The sequence below is a fragment of the Bufo gargarizans genome, chromosome 3, assembly GCF_014858855.1.
Source record: "Bufo gargarizans isolate SCDJY-AF-19 chromosome 3, ASM1485885v1, whole genome shotgun sequence".
Taxonomy (NCBI): Eukaryota; Metazoa; Chordata; class Amphibia; order Anura; family Bufonidae; genus Bufo; species Bufo gargarizans.
Window position 1 is genome coordinate 17,695,625 of NC_058082.1, and position 17,292 is coordinate 17,712,916.

Here is a 17,292-nt window from a genome sequence, read left to right on the forward strand (position 1 = left end):
ATGCATGGGATAGGCATAAGGCCATCCTTCATATAAGATAGGGACCAGGGGCTATCCATAGTACTCAGTATATTGGGCAGACTAGATGGGCCACATGGTTCTCATCTGCCGACACATTCTATGTTTCTATGTAAGCAGCATGAAGAAGTCCATCTGAGAAAGATGGATGAAATGTAGAAATGGAAAGATGACAAGGATGAGGGACAAGTCCAAGAAAAGAAATGGAGGCAGCATGATCGGTAGAAAAGTTCCCTTTAATGGGAACCGCCAAGTGAACAAACGTGCAGCAGTTGTGACGTTTCGGCTGCTTCACAGCCTTTATCAAACACAAAGGATGAGGGACAGACAGGGGGGAGAAGAGACAGCTAGGAACAATAGGAGTCAAACAGGAGGGAGAAGAAACTGATAGAAACAATACAAAACAAGAGGAAGAACAGATAGGAAGGATAAGAGACAGACAAGAGGGAAAAGAGACAGAAGGGAAGGTTGAGAGAAAGACAAGTGGGAGAAGAGACAGAAGGGAAGGATAAGGGACAGACAAGAGGGAGAAGAGACAGAAGGGAATGATAAGAGACAGACAAGAGGGAGAAGAGACAGAAAGGAAGGATAAGAGACAGACAAGAGGGAGAAGAGACAGAAGGGAAGGATAAGAGACAGACAAGAGGGAGAAGAGACAGAAGGGAAGGATAAGAGACAGACAGGAGGGAGAAGAGACAGAAAGGAAGGATAAGTGACAGACAAGAGGGAGAAGAGACAGTAAGAAAAAGAGTCAGGGCTGCAGAAAGCAATAGACACAGTACTGAGGGTCCTCAGAGAGTGGAGCTTCTACTGGTGGTTCCCCACTTGCTCCTGGACCTTGTGCCCTGGTGTCTCCTCAGCTGCTGGTTCTCTGGATGACCGGGTAATAAAGACTGGTATGATGTAATCAGTGTTACAGCTGACACCGTAATAACACATCATGTCACCTGGGACACATTAGTCCTATACTAAGGACAGAAAAGACAAATCAGCGGCCGGAGAAGATGAAAGACATCCACTACACAATGTGACACCACAGTCCTACACAAGACGGTGGTGGGGGCACCACACTGCGGGATCACCCATATGGCATCACCTCTTCACCCTGGCTTGGGGTCTACAGGTGTATACGTCCATAGTATACTGTGACTGAGGACTGTATGGAAGCCTACCGTTTACAGGAAAAAGTAAGTGAACCCTTTGGTGTGACCTGGATTCCTGCATTCATTACTGATAAACCGTGATCTGATTGTTATGTGATTCGCACGATGTAAGTAATAGCACACGGTTATACCGCTAAACCTTCACAATCCAGGGAGAGAAAGTAAGTGAACCCCAACATTAAGAACATTTAGATCCAGTTTTAGCGGCAGGCACCTCTACCAAATATCCTGGAACTGCAGATAGGATTTTCACTGTGTTGAGGAGGAATTTTGGACCATTATCCCCACATGTACACTCCAGTCATAGTGTGCCAGTTATGATGCCCCTTGGTGCCCTACACAGTAATAGGTACCTCCCTTTGGGCCCCACGCACTATACTGCCCACTTTAGTCTCCCTATCTGACAATGCCTCCCTTTGTACCCCTCACAATACTAATGCCATCCTTTGGGGCCCATACAATACTAACACCCCCTGTGGGCCCTCAAGCAGTAGTTATGTCCCCTTATACAGTAGTAATGTCCCTTCTGGACTTGGTCGTGGTTGCACTTCCTGTGACTGCAGTCATTGCTGGGGGCGCTAAACATCAGACATTAATTAAAATAAATCATCTGACAAACTATAAATTGCGTGACTGAAAATGTACTTGAAGAACACCGTACCCTGCGAAAAAATGTGATGTGTAAATACGCCCCTAAGGGCATGAATACATTTCCACGTCTCCATACATTCAGTTTATCAAATTGGAAACAAGCGGGGATATTGGTTGACATGTTCCTCAGATATCGATCAGTCTCTATCATCAAGTGTCCTTCAGATTAAAGTCCATCATCCCCAGGTGACCACTACTGACCACCACTCGTGATCTCACATCTTCCTACTGATGGTCAAGGTATCCCAACTGTGGCTTCATCTTGTAACTGAAAAGATTGCAGTACACATAGCAACCAGCAGGGGCACAGTCACTGCTTCATAGAACTTCACCGTACTTGGAGCTGGAGGGTAAAGGAAAAAAACATAAACCAAATAATTCAGAATATAATTTTTGTCGGACAATCTGTCTAATGATATTCTTTTTGTAGTTTATGGTATGAGTGAATTGAGTTCCTACAGCCCTTAATGAGCATGTCCACAATTTTATTTAGTTTTTTTATATTATGTCAAAGTCTAAAGTTTGCAATTATTGTAGGAGCTCTCTGTTTTGGACCACCCCTACCTGTTAGAAGGATACCTTGAAGATAAAATGACCACTAAGTTTTCCCTAGTGAGCAGCTGTAATCTGGAAGTAAGAAATAATTTTGCCTGCAGCTCCCCCACAGGGGAGATGGAGTATTGCACAGTGTCCATTCCAATCAATGAGTTGACTGGGTAGTATAGGACAGGACCAGTCCTCCAGAAAGCTGCATCTCTGGTCAGGAGTTGAGTATCCTGATGATCGGACCCTTCAATAAGCTCAGAATTCACTAATAGGGTGTATGGATGCGTTTTCTAGACTGTACGACCACCATAACGTCATAATACATCTTTAGGGTCTGGAGCTCCGTTTTTCTGCTACAGAGCTCAATCCTCACCTGAGTTATAGATGCAGCTGCGCCTTTTGCTCCCTGAAAATACAAAAGAAACAAATGACCTTCATTCCTATTATTACAATATAAATGCAATAAAATACTTTAGTTTGTTTTATGTACATTCCATTTTCCTCTCTGGTAGCGCCCCCTGCTGTTTATTCTTCCGGACCGCCTTCTCCTGCATTCAGTGGTGGACAGACATGCTCAGTGGCTTCCCTGCTCCCCTCAGTGATGGCATAGTGATATCAAAGAGACCTTTCATTCATTCATCCCTACTACTAAAATCTATAGAAATATATATGGCTACAACTACATCTCTCTGTAGACAGGGGAGAAGAGAGGTGTGGGGGCGTTATATGCCATAGGTATCACTGGAGTCATAGCTGAGGGACTATTTTCTAGGTGGGGCAGGAAGGGTTTAACAAGAGCTAATTGTAAAGCCTCCTGTGAGATGCAGTTGCTTGTCTGAATCTTGTGAGTTGCTGCCCATCCACAGAAAGGGAAGAAAGTCCTGCAATAATCCACTACTAATTAATATACTTTTTGTATTGAAATGGAAACAATAAGAAAAGTGAAGCGGTGTCTATGACACATCAGGTCATATGTGGACCTTGGACAATGGTGGTTATGGTTTTCAAGGCTGAAGATTTACCCTTCTTATTTTTTCATCCATATAGATCCATAATTCTGTGCTGTTTATTCCACATCTTTACGGCAACTAGCTGTAAGGACCTCCAAATGCCCTGCATAGACATAAACTGACCCTTGCTGCCACCACTAGAGGGAGTTCTGGACCCCAATGCATACAGATATATACATCGAAAGGGAATTCCCATCTGGGACATTGATGCCATATCCCTAAAATATTCCATCAATGTCAGATGGCTGCGACTCTCAGCTCTGGAACCCAGTCCCATCTACAGAACATGTTCCCAAAATGGTTGTATTTATCTGTATGCAGTAAGCTTCTCAGCTCCTCTTAATGGTGGCTGTATACAGTACAGACCAAAAGTTTGGACACCTTCTCATTTAGAGTTTTCTTTATTTTCATGACTATGAAAATTGTAGATTCACACTGCATCAAAACTATGAATTAACACATGTGGAATTATATATATAACAAAAAAGTGTGAAACAACTGAAAATATGTCATATTCTGGTTCTTCAAAGTAGCCACCTTTTGCTTTGATTACTGCTTTGCACACTCTTGTCATTCTCTTGAAGAGCTTCAAGAGGTAGTCACCTGAAATGGTCTTCACTTCACAGGTGTGCCCTGTCAGGTTTAATAAGTGGGATTTCTTGCCTTATAAATGGGGTTGGGACCATGAGTTGCGTTGTGGAGAAGTCAGGTGGATACACAGCTGATAGTCCTACTGAATAGACTGTTAGAATTTGTATTATGGCAAGAAAAAAGCAGCTAAGTAAAGAAAAACGAGTGGCCATCATTACTTTAAGAAATGAAGGTCAGTCAGTCCGAAAAATTGGGAAAACTTTGAAAGTGTCCCCAAGTGCAGTCACAAAAACCATCAAGCGCTACAAAGAAACTGGCTCACATGCGGACCGCCCCAGGAAAGGAAGACCAAGAGTCACCTCTGCTGCGGAGGATAAGTTCATCCGAGTCACCAGCCTCAGAAATCGCAGGTTAACAGCAGCTCAGATTAGAGACCAGGTCAATGCCACCCAGAGTTCTAGCAGCAGACACATCTCTAGAACAACTGTTAAGAGGAGACTGTGTGAATCAGGCCTTCATGGTAGAATATCTGCTAGGAAACCACTGCTAAGGACGGGCAACAAGCAGAAGAGACTTGTTTGGGCTAAAGAACACAAGGAATGGACATTAGACCAGTGGAAATCTGTGCTTTGGTCTGATGAGTCCAAATTTGAGATCTTTGGTTCCAACCACCGTGTCTTTGTGCGACGCAGAAAAGGTGAAAGGATGGACTCTACATGCCTGGTTCCCACCGTGAAGCATGGAGGAGGAAGTGTGATGGTGTGGGGGTGCTTTGCTGGTGACACTGTTGGGGATTTATTCAAAATTGAAGGCATACTGAACCAGCATGGCTACCACAGCATCTTGCAGCGGCATGCTATTCCATCCGGTTTGCGTTTAGTTGGACCATCATTTATTTTTCAAAAGGACAATGACCCCAAACACCTCCAGGCTGTGTAAGGGCTATTTGACCATGAAGGAGAGTGATGGGGTGCTGCGCCAGATGACCTGGCCTCCACAGTCACCGGACCTGAACCCAATCGAGATGGTTTGGGGTGAGCTGGACCGCAGAGTGAAGGCAAAAGGGCCAACAAGTGCTAGGCATCTCTGGGAACTCCTTCAAGACTGTCGGAAGACCATTTCAGGTGACTACCTCTTGAAGCTCATCAAGAGAATGCCAAGAGTGTGCAAAGCAGTAATCAAATCAAAAGGTGGCTACTTTGAAGAACCTAGAATATGACATATTTTCAGTTGTTTCACACTTTTTTGTTATGTATATAATTCCACATGTGTTAATTCATAGCTGTGATGCCTTCAGTGTGAATCTACAATTTTCAAAGTCATGAAAATAAAGAAAACTCTTAGAATGAGAAAGTGTCCAAACTTTTGGTCTGTACTGTATATCTGTATGTAGTAATCTCCCGATCTCCCTCTAGTGGTGGCTGTATATATCTGTATGCAATAGGCTCCTGATCTCCTGCTAGTGGTGACTGTATATATCTGTATGTAGTAATCTCCCGATCTCCCTCTAGTGGTGACTGTATATATCTGTATGTAGTAATCTCCTGAGCTCCCTCTAGTGGTGGCTGTATATATCTGTATGTAGTAATCTCCTGAGCTCCCTCTAGTGGTGGCTGTATATATCTGTATGTAGTAATCTCCTGAGCTCCCTCTAGTGGTTGCTGTATATATCTGTATGTAGTAATCTCCTGAGCTCCCCCTAGTGGTGGCTGTATATATCTGTATGTAGTAATCTCCTGAGCTCCCTCTAGTGGTGTCTGTATATATCTGTATGTAGTAATCTCCCGAGCTCCCTCTAGTGGTGACTGTATATATCTGTATGTAGTAATCTCCTGAGCTCTCTCTAGTGGTGACTGTATATATCTGTATGTAGTAATCTCCTGAGCTCCCTCTAGTGGTGTCTGAACATATCTGTATGTAGTAATCTCCTGATCTCCCTCTAGTGGTGGCTGTATATATCTGTATGTAGTAATCTCCTGAGCTCCCTCTAGTGGAGTCTGAACATATCTGTATGTAGTAATCTCCTGATCTCCCTCTAGTGGTGGCTGTATATATCTGTATGCAGTAGGCTCTGGAGTTCCCTCTAGTGGTGACTGTATATATCTGTATGCAGTAATCTCCTGAGCTCCCTCTAGTGGAGTCTGAACATATCTGTATGTAGTAATCTCCTGATCTCCCTCTAGTGGTGGCTGTATATATCTGTATGCAGTAGGCTTCTGATCTCCCTTTAGTGGTGACTGTATATATCTGTATGCAGTAGGCTCCGGAGCTCCCTCTAGTGGTGACTGTATATATCTGTATGCGGTAGGCACCTGATCTCCCCCTAGTGGTGACTGTATATATCTGTATGCGGTAGGCTCCTGATCTCACCCTAGTGGTGACTGTATATATCTGTATGCGGTAGGCTCCTGATCTCCCCTAGTGGTGACTGTATATATCTGTATGCGGTAGGCTCCTGATCTCCCCTAGTGGTGACTGTATATATCTGTATGCAGTAGGCTCCTGATCTCACCAGAGTGGTGACTGTATATATCTGTATGCGGTAGGCTTCTGATCTCCCTTTAGTGGTGACTGTATATATCTGTATGCAGTAGGCTTCTGATCTCCCTTTAGTGGTGACTGTATATATCTGTATGCAGTAGGCTCCAGAGCTCCCTCTAGTGGTGAATCTATATATCTGTATGCAGTAGGCACCTGATCTCCCCCTAGTGGTGACTGTATATATCTGTATGCGGTAGGCACCTGATCTCCCCCTAGTGGTGACTGTATATATCTGTATGCGGTAGGCTCCTGATCTCACCCTAGTGGTGACTGTATATATCTGTATGCGGTAGGCTCCTGATCTCCCCTAGTGGTGACTGTATATATCTGTATGCGGTAGGCTCCTGATCTCCCCTAGTGGTGACTGTATATATCTGTATGCGGTAGGCTCCTGAGCTCCCTCTAGTGGTGACAGTATATATCTGTATGCAGTAGGCTTCTGAGCTCCCTCTGGTGGTGACGGTATATATCTGTATGCAGTAGGCTCCTGATCTCACCCTAGTGGTGACTGTATATATCTGTATGCGGTAGGCTCCCGATCTCCCCCTAGTGGTGACTGTATATATCTGTATGCAGTAGGCTTCTGATCTCCCTCTGGTGGTGACGGTATATATCTGTATGCAGTAGTCTACTGATCTCACCCTAGTGGTGACTGTGTATATCTGTATGCAGTAGGCTCCTGATCTCACCCTAGTGGTGACTGTATATATCTGTATGCAGTAGGCTACTGATCTCCCCCTAGTGGTGACTGTATGTATCTGTATGCGGTAGGCTGGCTGCTGGTACCTATAATTTATTCATGTAACATACTGTATATTCAGGGAATTTGGTGCTCCCTATCAGAAAAACAAACCTTAGACTGCTATCATTCATCAGCAAAGAGCTTTTGTCCTAAAGTGAAGAGATGATTTAAGATGGAGATTTGCTTCAAAGCTAAATATGTATATTGAAACCTCACTAATGGGCATAACTACAGTTATAGCAGCTTCTGTGTGATCCAGATGCTGAGATGAACCAGGTGCCAAAATCTTGCCAGAACAGATATAGTAAACTGACGCATTTCTCATGAGATCTCAGTATCGTATGAACATTATACTTCTTGCATCCTGCCTCCTTACCGTCATCTGCCACGTTATCCTTAGCCATGTTACGAAGCCTGTGTAATGGGTTGGCCATTGATTATAGGCTAGCTACCTCTACTTGGTAGCATTACCGTCAGCTTTCTTGGAAGAGACCTAATCTGCATATCCCTTTTCCCAAGGAGCATTGAATGGCCTATAAGACCCCCAACACCTGTTCTGACACTCTCCACATGAAGAAATATCTTGAGACTTACCCCCCAAGTAGGCACAGTTGTAAAAACTGCACCTCCTATTAGTGGTCTTGAGGATGAGCCTGTTCCCCTCCTTAATGTACTTGGTGACATGAAACACTTCATCGACAGGTATGAGCACCTCCTTCTGGGATGGGTAGTGTGAGAATTTTTCTATATCTGCCCCGAAACACGTGGTAATATTGAAGAATGATGCTTGGCCAAATTGCTGGGCCTGCTTGATATCAGCAGAGCTGGAAGAAAACTGGCTAAGTCTTATAGTAGCTTGAGGGTCAGATGGCGGCTCAAACTGGACCGTACTGGTTCCTCTGTATGTAGACCATGGATTCCCATCACAGCCAGCTCGAAGCAAACTGAGAGCTCTGGTAAGATAGAAATGCCATGAGTGGAACATGAAGGAGTCGGGACGTTGTCCATATTCCCGGACACCTCTGTTTAATTCCTTGTACAAAGGTAAATCCATATAGGTATATAATAATAAGGCAACCCCATATTCATCCTTAAAACCATCAGGAAGGTGTCCCACAGAAGATTTCTTTTCATTCCATGCTGCAGATGAGGTATTCCAAGCGACATCCAGGTCTGGTCTCAACTCTCGTTCCTTCTTCAGTAATTCTGGAGCTATGGACTCCATTTTGTCCAGACATCCAATGTACTGATCGTCCAATGAATCCTCATACATTTCCAGATGCACTCGCAGGCAGAAGACCTGAGAAGGCAGGAAAAGACATAAAGTGGGTCCATCAACAGCACCATCATAAAGACCTCATCACAGTGACCCCCCAGTGCTAGCCTGGTGTATAACTATAGGGGGTACAGCAGTCACATTGGGGTCCTGGTAATTGATGGGGCTTAAAGACTCCTCTGCTGCATAAGAAGTAAGACATTTGTGGCTGTTATAGATTTTGCACAAGGACCAAGTAGATATCTCTATCTGTAGCCATGTAGTGCCAAACAGTGTTTCAGTAGTCCCATATAGTGCCATACCTGTTGTTCCTTAGCCCTTTGCTACCCTTTGTCTGGATGTTTTGACGATAATTCTCTTGAGGCCTGTAGCTTGTGCAGCCTGCATCCGACCACGTAGACCTCTTTAGGTCCATGTTCTGCCTACAGAAGACCTGCAGCTGGCATGGCACATACTGGAGAGTGGAGCAAAGTGCTCCTTAGAACCCAGCAATGCAAACCAAATCACAAGCCCAAGGCATGCATTTTTAGATCGAAACAGGAAATCCAAAACTTTTTTTAATTTGGGATAATAGATTTAACTCCCCCTTTCCCCCAAGTATTTTTCAGTCTACCACCTTGTAGGAATCTTTCAGAGAACACAGGCGATAATTTTTGACTAATTCATGGGGCGGTAATTACTGTTTTCTGGTCTGCTATTGCAAACAACAATGGGGGTGGGCTCCTGCTAAAATCAAGTGCCTAACAGTCAGACAGAGCTTTGTGGTATGAGAAGAGAGGGGGCTGATCTCCTGGGACACAGCTTCGACTGAAATCAGAGACTCTAATGACAATCAGATTCTCTACATTTAGTTTTCCTTTAAGCATCAGCAGACCATAGGCGTGCACACGGGGTGTGTCGGGTGTGCCTAGGCACACCCTAATCAAGCCGACTCGAGGTTCTGTCAGGGCCGGGAAGCGCTGAAGGCGCTATACTCACCTCTTCCTTCCTGGTCCTCGGCGATCCACTGTGAAGGCTGCACACAGTGTGAGGCCTGTGCGTGCTGACACAGCAGACTGTACAAGAGGATTACCGAGTGGGGGCGGTGAGGAGCGGCAGCATCCGGAGCAGGAACGGTAAGTGTTTTTTTGTTTTTTTTGGGGGGGGGCTGATGGAGGCAATGTGGGCTGGAGAGAGGGTGTCGGGGGGCTGATATGAGGCACTGGGGGCTGAAGAAAGGCTGCTGGGGGGCTGAAGAGGGGCACTGGGGGCTTATATGAGGCACTGGGGGGCTGAAGAGGGGCATTGGGGGGTGATATGAGGCACTGCTGGCTGAAGAGAGGTTACTAGGGGCTGAAGAGAGGCTGCTGGGGGGCTGAAGTGGGGCACTGAGGGGCTTAAGAGGGGCAGTGTGGGCTGATATTAGGCACTGGGGGGCTGAAGAGAGGCTTCTGGGGGCTGAGGAGGGGCACTGGGTGGCTGAAGAGGGGCACTAGGGGGCTGAAGAGGGGCACTGGGGGCTGATATGAGGCACTGGGGGATAAAGAGAGGCTGCTGGGGGGCTGAAGAGGGGCACTGGGGGCTGATATGAGGCACTGGGGGCTGATATGAGGCACTGGGGGGCGAAAAGGGGCATTGGGGGCTGATATGAGGCACTGGGGGCTGAACAGGGGCATTGGGGCCTGATATGAGGCACTGGGGGGCTGAAGAGAAGCTTCTGGGGGCTGAGGGGGGGCACTGGGTGGCTGAAGAGGGGCACTAGGGGGCTGAAGAGGGGCACTGGGGGCTGATATGAGGCACTGGGGGCTAAAGAGAGGCTGCTGGGGGGCTGAAGAGGGGCACTGGGGGCTGATATGAGGCACTGGGGGGCTGAAGAGGGGCATTGGGGGCTGATATGAGGCACTGGAGGCTGAACAGGGGCATTGGGGCCTGATATGAGGCATTGGGGCCTGATATGAGGCATTGGGGGCTGATATGAGGCACTGGGGGGCTGAAAAGGGGCACTGGGGGGCTGAAGAGAGGCACTAGGGTGCTGAAGAGGGGCACTGCGGGCTGATATAAGGCACTGGGGGCAGAAGAGATGCTGCTGGGGGTCTGAAGAGGGGCACTAGGGACTGATATGAAGCACTAGGAGCTGATATGAGGCACTGGGGGGCTGAAGAGGGGCATTGGGAGCTGATATGAGGCACTGGGGGGCTGAAGAGGGGCATTGGGTGCTGATATGAGGCACTGGGGCTGCTATGAGGCACTGGGGGGCTAAAAAGAGGCTGCTGGGGGGCTGAAGAGGGGCACTGAGGGCTGATATGAGGCACTGGAGGCTGATATGACGCACTGGGGCTCTTATCTGAGGTCTGATTGGGGGTAATTCACATTGGGGTCTGATCTGAAGTCTTACTGGGGTCTTATTAACATTGGGGGTCTTATTGGGGCTGTCAGCTGAGGTCGGATTATCACTGGGGGTCTGATTGGTGGTCTGACCTCAGGTGTAATAAAAAATATTTTTTTCTTATTGTCCCCCTCTAAAACCTAGGTGCGTGTTATGGGCCGGAGCACCTTATAGGGCGAAAAATACGAATAAGTTTAAAAATTATTTAGTCTCCCTTCATTATATTGATAGTGCGGGTCTGTATGTATGCAGAGTGTATTTGTGTATATATATATATGTGTGTGTGCGCGTGTATATCATATATACATATATACACACGAGCGCGGCATATGTGTTTGTGCTTTAGGGTGCACACCCTAATGCAATAGGCTGCGCACGCCTTTGCTGCAGACGTTTTGCAGTAAATACTACAGAAATATCACCAAACCCTGTTACTGGCAAAGACAAAGGGATCTTTGTGATGGAGTCAGGCTGCCTCGATGGATATGAAGGCTTTTGTTGTCTGTAAGCCGATGCATGCAGATCATTCATATAAAGGGCATAGCTATGGACGGTGCACCAGACTCAGATGTCTGATAGGACCAAAGTCCACCAGAAATCCAGTCTAGATGTAGTGAAAGGGCACATGTGTACCTGAGTATATGTGTTACATATGTCTGTGTGTGTAGTAAGTGTGTTTAACCATGACCAGACAATTTTGGGCCTTAAATGGGTTTCCAAGATTTTCTTACTGATGACCTATCGTACTGATGACCTATCCACCCGTTTCCCCCACCGATCATCTGCTTGAGAAGTCAGCAGCGCTCCTGTGAGTGTCGCAGCCTTTTCTCTCCTTTTTCTAGGGCGAGTGACGACACGTTCATCAGTCACATGGCCTGGGAGCAGCTCAGCCCCATTGAAGTGAACAATACCAAGCACGGCCGCCATACTATGAACTTGGGAAGCTTCAAGAAAGGAGCCTTCTGAAACAGCTGATTGGCGGGGGTCCCGGGTGTCAGACCCCCACCGATCAGATACTGATGAACTATCAAGAGGATAGGTCATCTGTAAAAAAAAAAATCCTGGAAAACCCTTTTCACCCTTTTCTAATATCTTCCGTATATGCATGGTGGATGTCGGGTCTTTAAAGGCAGTGCCCACTCTGGAGCTGCAATGGTGCTACAGCCAATGGGTGCCTGCTGTTCTACACAGCAAACATCCACCATGCAACCATGGAATGTGGTCATTTGCAATAACTGTAGTGGCGCATGCACAGTCACTCTCCAGTAGAAGAGGCTCTGCGCTTGCGCCTCTACTCAGAGCATCAGCACTGGTCAGGGACGGCCGATATATATTTGGCCCTGTCAATCAAGCAGCAGGGACGGCATCTCCAGCAGCGGGGACAGCCCTTCATAGGTGTAGAACTCTGGTTGATGAGACGAATCGACTTGTATGAATCCATTTGCTCATTTCTAGAGGCAAAGAAGGCTTCAAAATAGATGGACACAAGGTAAAACAAAATCTCACTGTCGTGTAGCAAAGGTCTGTGTGAATCCACCACCTAATGCAACAACGGAGTCCTGCCCAATATTACACAGAACAATAGGCTCCTTTCACAAAGACGACTCCATCATACTCATTAGTGATGAAAGAAGTCTGACAAATCCTAATACTATTATCATACCTGATCAGTTATGAGGAAAGCCAGCCAGAAGCAGAAGAAGAGCAGCGGAGGACGAGTCATGGCTGGATGAGAACCTACAAGAAACACATGGAGTCACCAAAAATCTAATCAAGAGAATGTACAGATATATATATATATATATACAGGGCCTTCAAAAAAAATTAGCATATTGTGATAAAGTTCATTATTTTCTGTAATGTACTGATAAACATTAGACTTTCCTATATTTTAGATTCATTACACACAACTGAAGTAGTTCAAGCCTTTTATTGTTTTAATATTGATGATTTTGGCATACAGCTCATGAAAACCCCAAAATTCCTATCTAAAAAATTTGCATATCATGAAAAGGTTCTCTAAACGAGCTATTAACCTAATCATCTGAATCTAATTAACTCTAAACACCTGCAAAAGATTCCTGAGGCTTTTAAAAACTCCCAGCCGGGTTCATTACTCATAAACCGCAATCATGGGTAAGACTGCCGACCTGACTGCTGTCCAGAAGGCCATCATTGACAGCCTCAAGCAAGAGGGTAAGACACAGAAAGACATGTCTGACCGAATAGGCTGTTCCCAGAGTGCTGTATCAAGGCACCTCAGTGGGAAGTCTGTGGGAAGGAAAAAGTGTGGCCGAAAACGCTGCACAACGAGAAGAGGTGACCGGACCCTGAGGAAGATTGTGGAGAAGGACCGATTCCAGACCTTGGGGGACCTGCGGAAGCAGTGGACTGAGTCTGGAGTAGAAACATCCAGAGCCCCCGTGTACAGGCGTGTGCAGGAAATGGGCTACAGGTGCCGCATTCCCCAGGTCAAGCCACTTTTGAACCAGAAACGCCGGCAGAAGCGCCTGACCTGGGCTACAGAGAAGCAGCACTGGACTGTTGCTCAGTGGTCCAAAGTACTTTTTTCGGATGAAAGCAAATTTTGCATTGTCATTCAAGGTGCCAGAGTCTGGAGGAAGACTGGGGAGAGGGAAATGCCAAAATGCCCGAAGTCCAGTGTCAAGTACCCACAGTCAGTGATGGTCTGGGGTGCCATATCAGCTGCTGGTGTTGGTCCACTGTGTTTTATCAAGGGCAGGGTCAATGCAGCCGCTATCAGGAGATTTTGGAGCACTTCATGCTTCCATCTGCTGAAAAGCTTTATGGAGATGAAGATGTCATTTTTCAGCACGACCTGGCACCTGCTCACAGTGCCAACACCACTGGTAAATGGTTTACTGACCATGGTATTACTGGGCTCAATTGGCCTGCCAACTCTCCTGACCTGAACCCCATAGAGAATCTGTGGGATATTGGGAAGAGAAAGTTGAGAGACGCAAGACCCAACACTCTGGATGAGCTTAAGGCCGCTATCGAAGCATCCTGGGCCTCCATAACACCTCAGCAGTGCCACAGGCTGATTGCCTCCATGCCACGCCACATTGAAGCCTCCTGGGCCTCCATAACACCTCAGCAGTGCCACAGGCTGATTGCCTCCATGCCACGCCGCATTGAAGCCTCCTGGGCCTCCATAACACCTCAGCAGTGCCGCAGGCTGATTGCCTCCATGCCACGCCGCAGTGAAGCATCCTGGGCCTCCATAACACCTCAGCAGTGCCACAGGCTGATTGCCTCCATGCCACGCCGCATTGCAGCATCCTGGGCCTCCATAACACCTCAGCAGTGCCACAGGCTGATTGCCTCCATGCCACGCCGCATTGAAGCCTCCTGGGCCTCCATAACACCTCAGCAGTGCCACAGGCTGATTGCCTCCATGCCACGCTGCATTGAAGCAGTCATTTCTGCAAAAGGATTCCCGACCAAGTATTGAGTGCAGAACTGAACATAATTATTTGAAGGTTGACTTTTTTTGTATTAAAAACACTTTTCTTTTATTGGTCGGATAAAATATGCAAATTTTTTTAGATAGGAATTTTGGGTTTTCATGAGCTGTGGCCAAAATCATCAATATTAAAACAATAAAAGGCTTGAACTACTTCAGTTGTGTGTAATGAATCTAAAATATATGAAAGTCTAATGTTTATCAGTACATTACAGAAAATAATGAACTTTATCACAATATGCTAATTTTTTTAGAAGGACCTGTATGTGTATGTATATATATATATATATAAATAATAATGTAGGCTGGCTCACAGTATTTTTGCATATAAAAATATATTGACCCACTAGATATTAAACAAAACTAATTTGATGTCGACATATCAGCATAAATACATAAATATATATATTGTATAGATATATATATAATATTCATGATACAGAGAGACATGGGGACTATAGGTCTCATGCAATGTCACTACTACATCGTTCCTAATGACAGCAAATGTGGTTACAACCTGCAAGTAGCAACATTTACTATGTTCATCTTGCAGGGCTACTTGTCACTGTGTAGTCCTAGACACTTGTTGTAGCTGACCAGCTAAGACCTGTCCTAGGTTGCTAATATAGCTTGTGTGTTTATACAGCTAGACCTGCCAATAACCTTAATACAATTCTTATGTTTGTGTGTTAAAGACAAAAGCAGAGTTATTTACAGTGACTTCATGTTTGGATGTCATATAACAGTTATATATTGTGTTCACAGAAGCAGAAAAGATAATATGCCTTTAAGATCCATTATATAATGTAAGGTAAGCTCAATGACACAGCAGAAACAACAGAAAGCATACAGTTAAACTGTTGTTGCTGGGCAGGAGTCTAGACCAATCACAGCCAGCCTCACACACAGCCTGTGTGGGAAATTCCCTAGCAGGAGCTGCTAGAAATTATTATTCACCAGATAGAGAAGCTGAACAGAGATTCACTCCACTAAGAGCTGTATTTTATGGAAGCAGAGAGGCCAAAATAGGTATTTAAAACAGTTATATCCTGTTCCTACTGTTAATATAGTGATTAGAACTGTATACTGAACCAGTTATATGTGTGTTTACTTACAGTTCCACCAATTGCAAATTCAATTGCAAACTACAAAGTTCACAATCCAAATTCAAATTCCATATTGCAATCCAAATTGCATACAACATACCAGATCATACTCAACCAATCTGCAAATAGTTACTGTTAACTGCATATTGCAAATTGCGACCAAATTCAGCAAGTTAACTATTAGTTAGACCTCAGATATACCTCTCAAAGAGATCATAAAGTGCTTAAATAACTTAAAGTGAGAGTACAGATACTGAAGAGAGAAATATATCCACCATTTTATGTTGAATGACAAGATTGAGCAGTTGAACCATCATCTTATGCATACCGCCATTTTGTGATATCTTTTCAACACGTGTTATGTACATGGACTATCTGCTGCGGAGGCGGCAGTGTTATATATGAAGAAAAGTTGAAGTTAATAAAGAAGTTATTTCAGGCATGTGGTGAGCTCTTTAAACCTACTGTTTCCATAGAACGGCGCTAGAGGAATTACAGAGTAATAGACAGTCTGGTTGGACTAAAAGTCAGAGATATCAAAATTCTTCTAATGCAACAGTGCAAAAGGCACTTCATAGTGCTGCGCCTGCCACAGTGGTGATATATATGATGGGGAAGTCTGAGAGACAGACTGATACCAGGAAAATAAGAGACAGGAGGAAGAAATGACAGACAAGAGCCAGGGCTGCAGACAGGACTGAGGCTCCGCTGGTGGTTTCACCACTTACCCCTAGGTCTGGGGCTGGGATCTCCTCAGCTTACTCCCTGTTGATCTTTGATTCTCTGTACGAGCTGGTAATAACAATGACAGGACTTTCCTCCTCGTCGCTGAGACGCTATAATTAGCCTCCATATAACAGCTGGCGTCAGAAAAACACGACATGTCAGGGTAAAGTTACATTGTGAAATCCAGGGTTTTTTCTACACATCAGAATGACCAAAAGAAGAGGAACTGACCATCAAAGAAGCAAAAAGTTACCAAATGTCAATCAACTATAACAAAAACACATTTCCATGTCATGCAGACGACAGCGAGTGTGGGTTCGGGTGTAAGCAGCTGTCCAGCAGAAAGGGGACGTTACTGCTATAAATAGGGCTTTGTATGCCTCCCCTAGAGGAAATGTCACCGCCAAGATCATGTATGGAAAGATGAAGGTCTGATTCGTCCACTTCTACCCATTGACCCCATTTCTCAATCTGTCTCCGTTATGGTTCTCACCAGACAAGTAGATACTAGAGCTGGACTTGGTCTGTCTCTGGCTACACTGACGTCTAACTTGCTGCATTTTAGATATATATAAACAGGGAGGAACACGAAACAGATAATGTAGTGGAAAGAGAACAATTTGATATCAATTTCAGCTGCTCATATCTGAAGAGATCTGAGCAATGTAGTGTCTCAGTTGCGACTTTCAGAATCTGTGAGAATGGAGCCTCCATCAGGGATTAACACATAAGATTAGCAGCAAGATGGGAAGTTCAGGATCTTCTTGAGACAAATGAAATCGTTAAGATCAAGAGGTTCTGTTCCCTCAACAAAATGGATTGTCCTCTGGCAATAGCTGATCTTTCATAAACTTGGGAGAAAATCCTCCACTTCATCTTGTTCCTTTAGTCCTAAGAAAAATGCAGACAAGGAAATAGAGGCCATCTTTGTAATGCAGCAGGTTTGGACCCTCTGTGCCGTTGAACAGATTTGCCCTCAGGCTACGCTTGAGGAACCTAAAGGTACCATATATACCAAAGGAAGGCTGTCATAGGCTGAGGACAGACTAGCCTATACACATGATGGCCCT

General features: G+C 45.3%; 1 protein-coding gene across 2 annotated transcripts; it reads right to left on the reverse strand.

The window, feature by feature from the left end:
* Positions 1–1,806: 1,806 nt before the first annotated feature.
* Positions 1,807–16,588, reverse strand: LOC122931083 (ecto-ADP-ribosyltransferase 5-like). 2 transcript variants are annotated; one of them, XM_044285015.1, is made up of 6 exons: positions 16,454–16,588; positions 16,225–16,356; positions 12,567–12,640; positions 7,857–8,562; positions 2,752–2,784; positions 1,807–2,175 (listed from the first exon to the last, which is right to left on the reverse strand). In XM_044285015.1, the coding sequence occupies exons 3-6, from the start codon at positions 12,624–12,626 to the stop codon at positions 2,090–2,092; spliced, it is 885 nt and encodes a 294-aa protein (XP_044140950.1). In that variant the 5' UTR covers positions 12,627–12,640; positions 16,225–16,356; positions 16,454–16,588; the 3' UTR covers positions 1,807–2,089. The 2 variants fall into 2 exon arrangements, with proteins under 2 accessions (XP_044140950.1, XP_044140949.1); XM_044285014.1 differs by having other exon boundaries at positions 16,225–16,588.
* Positions 16,589–17,292: the final 704 nt, after the last annotated feature.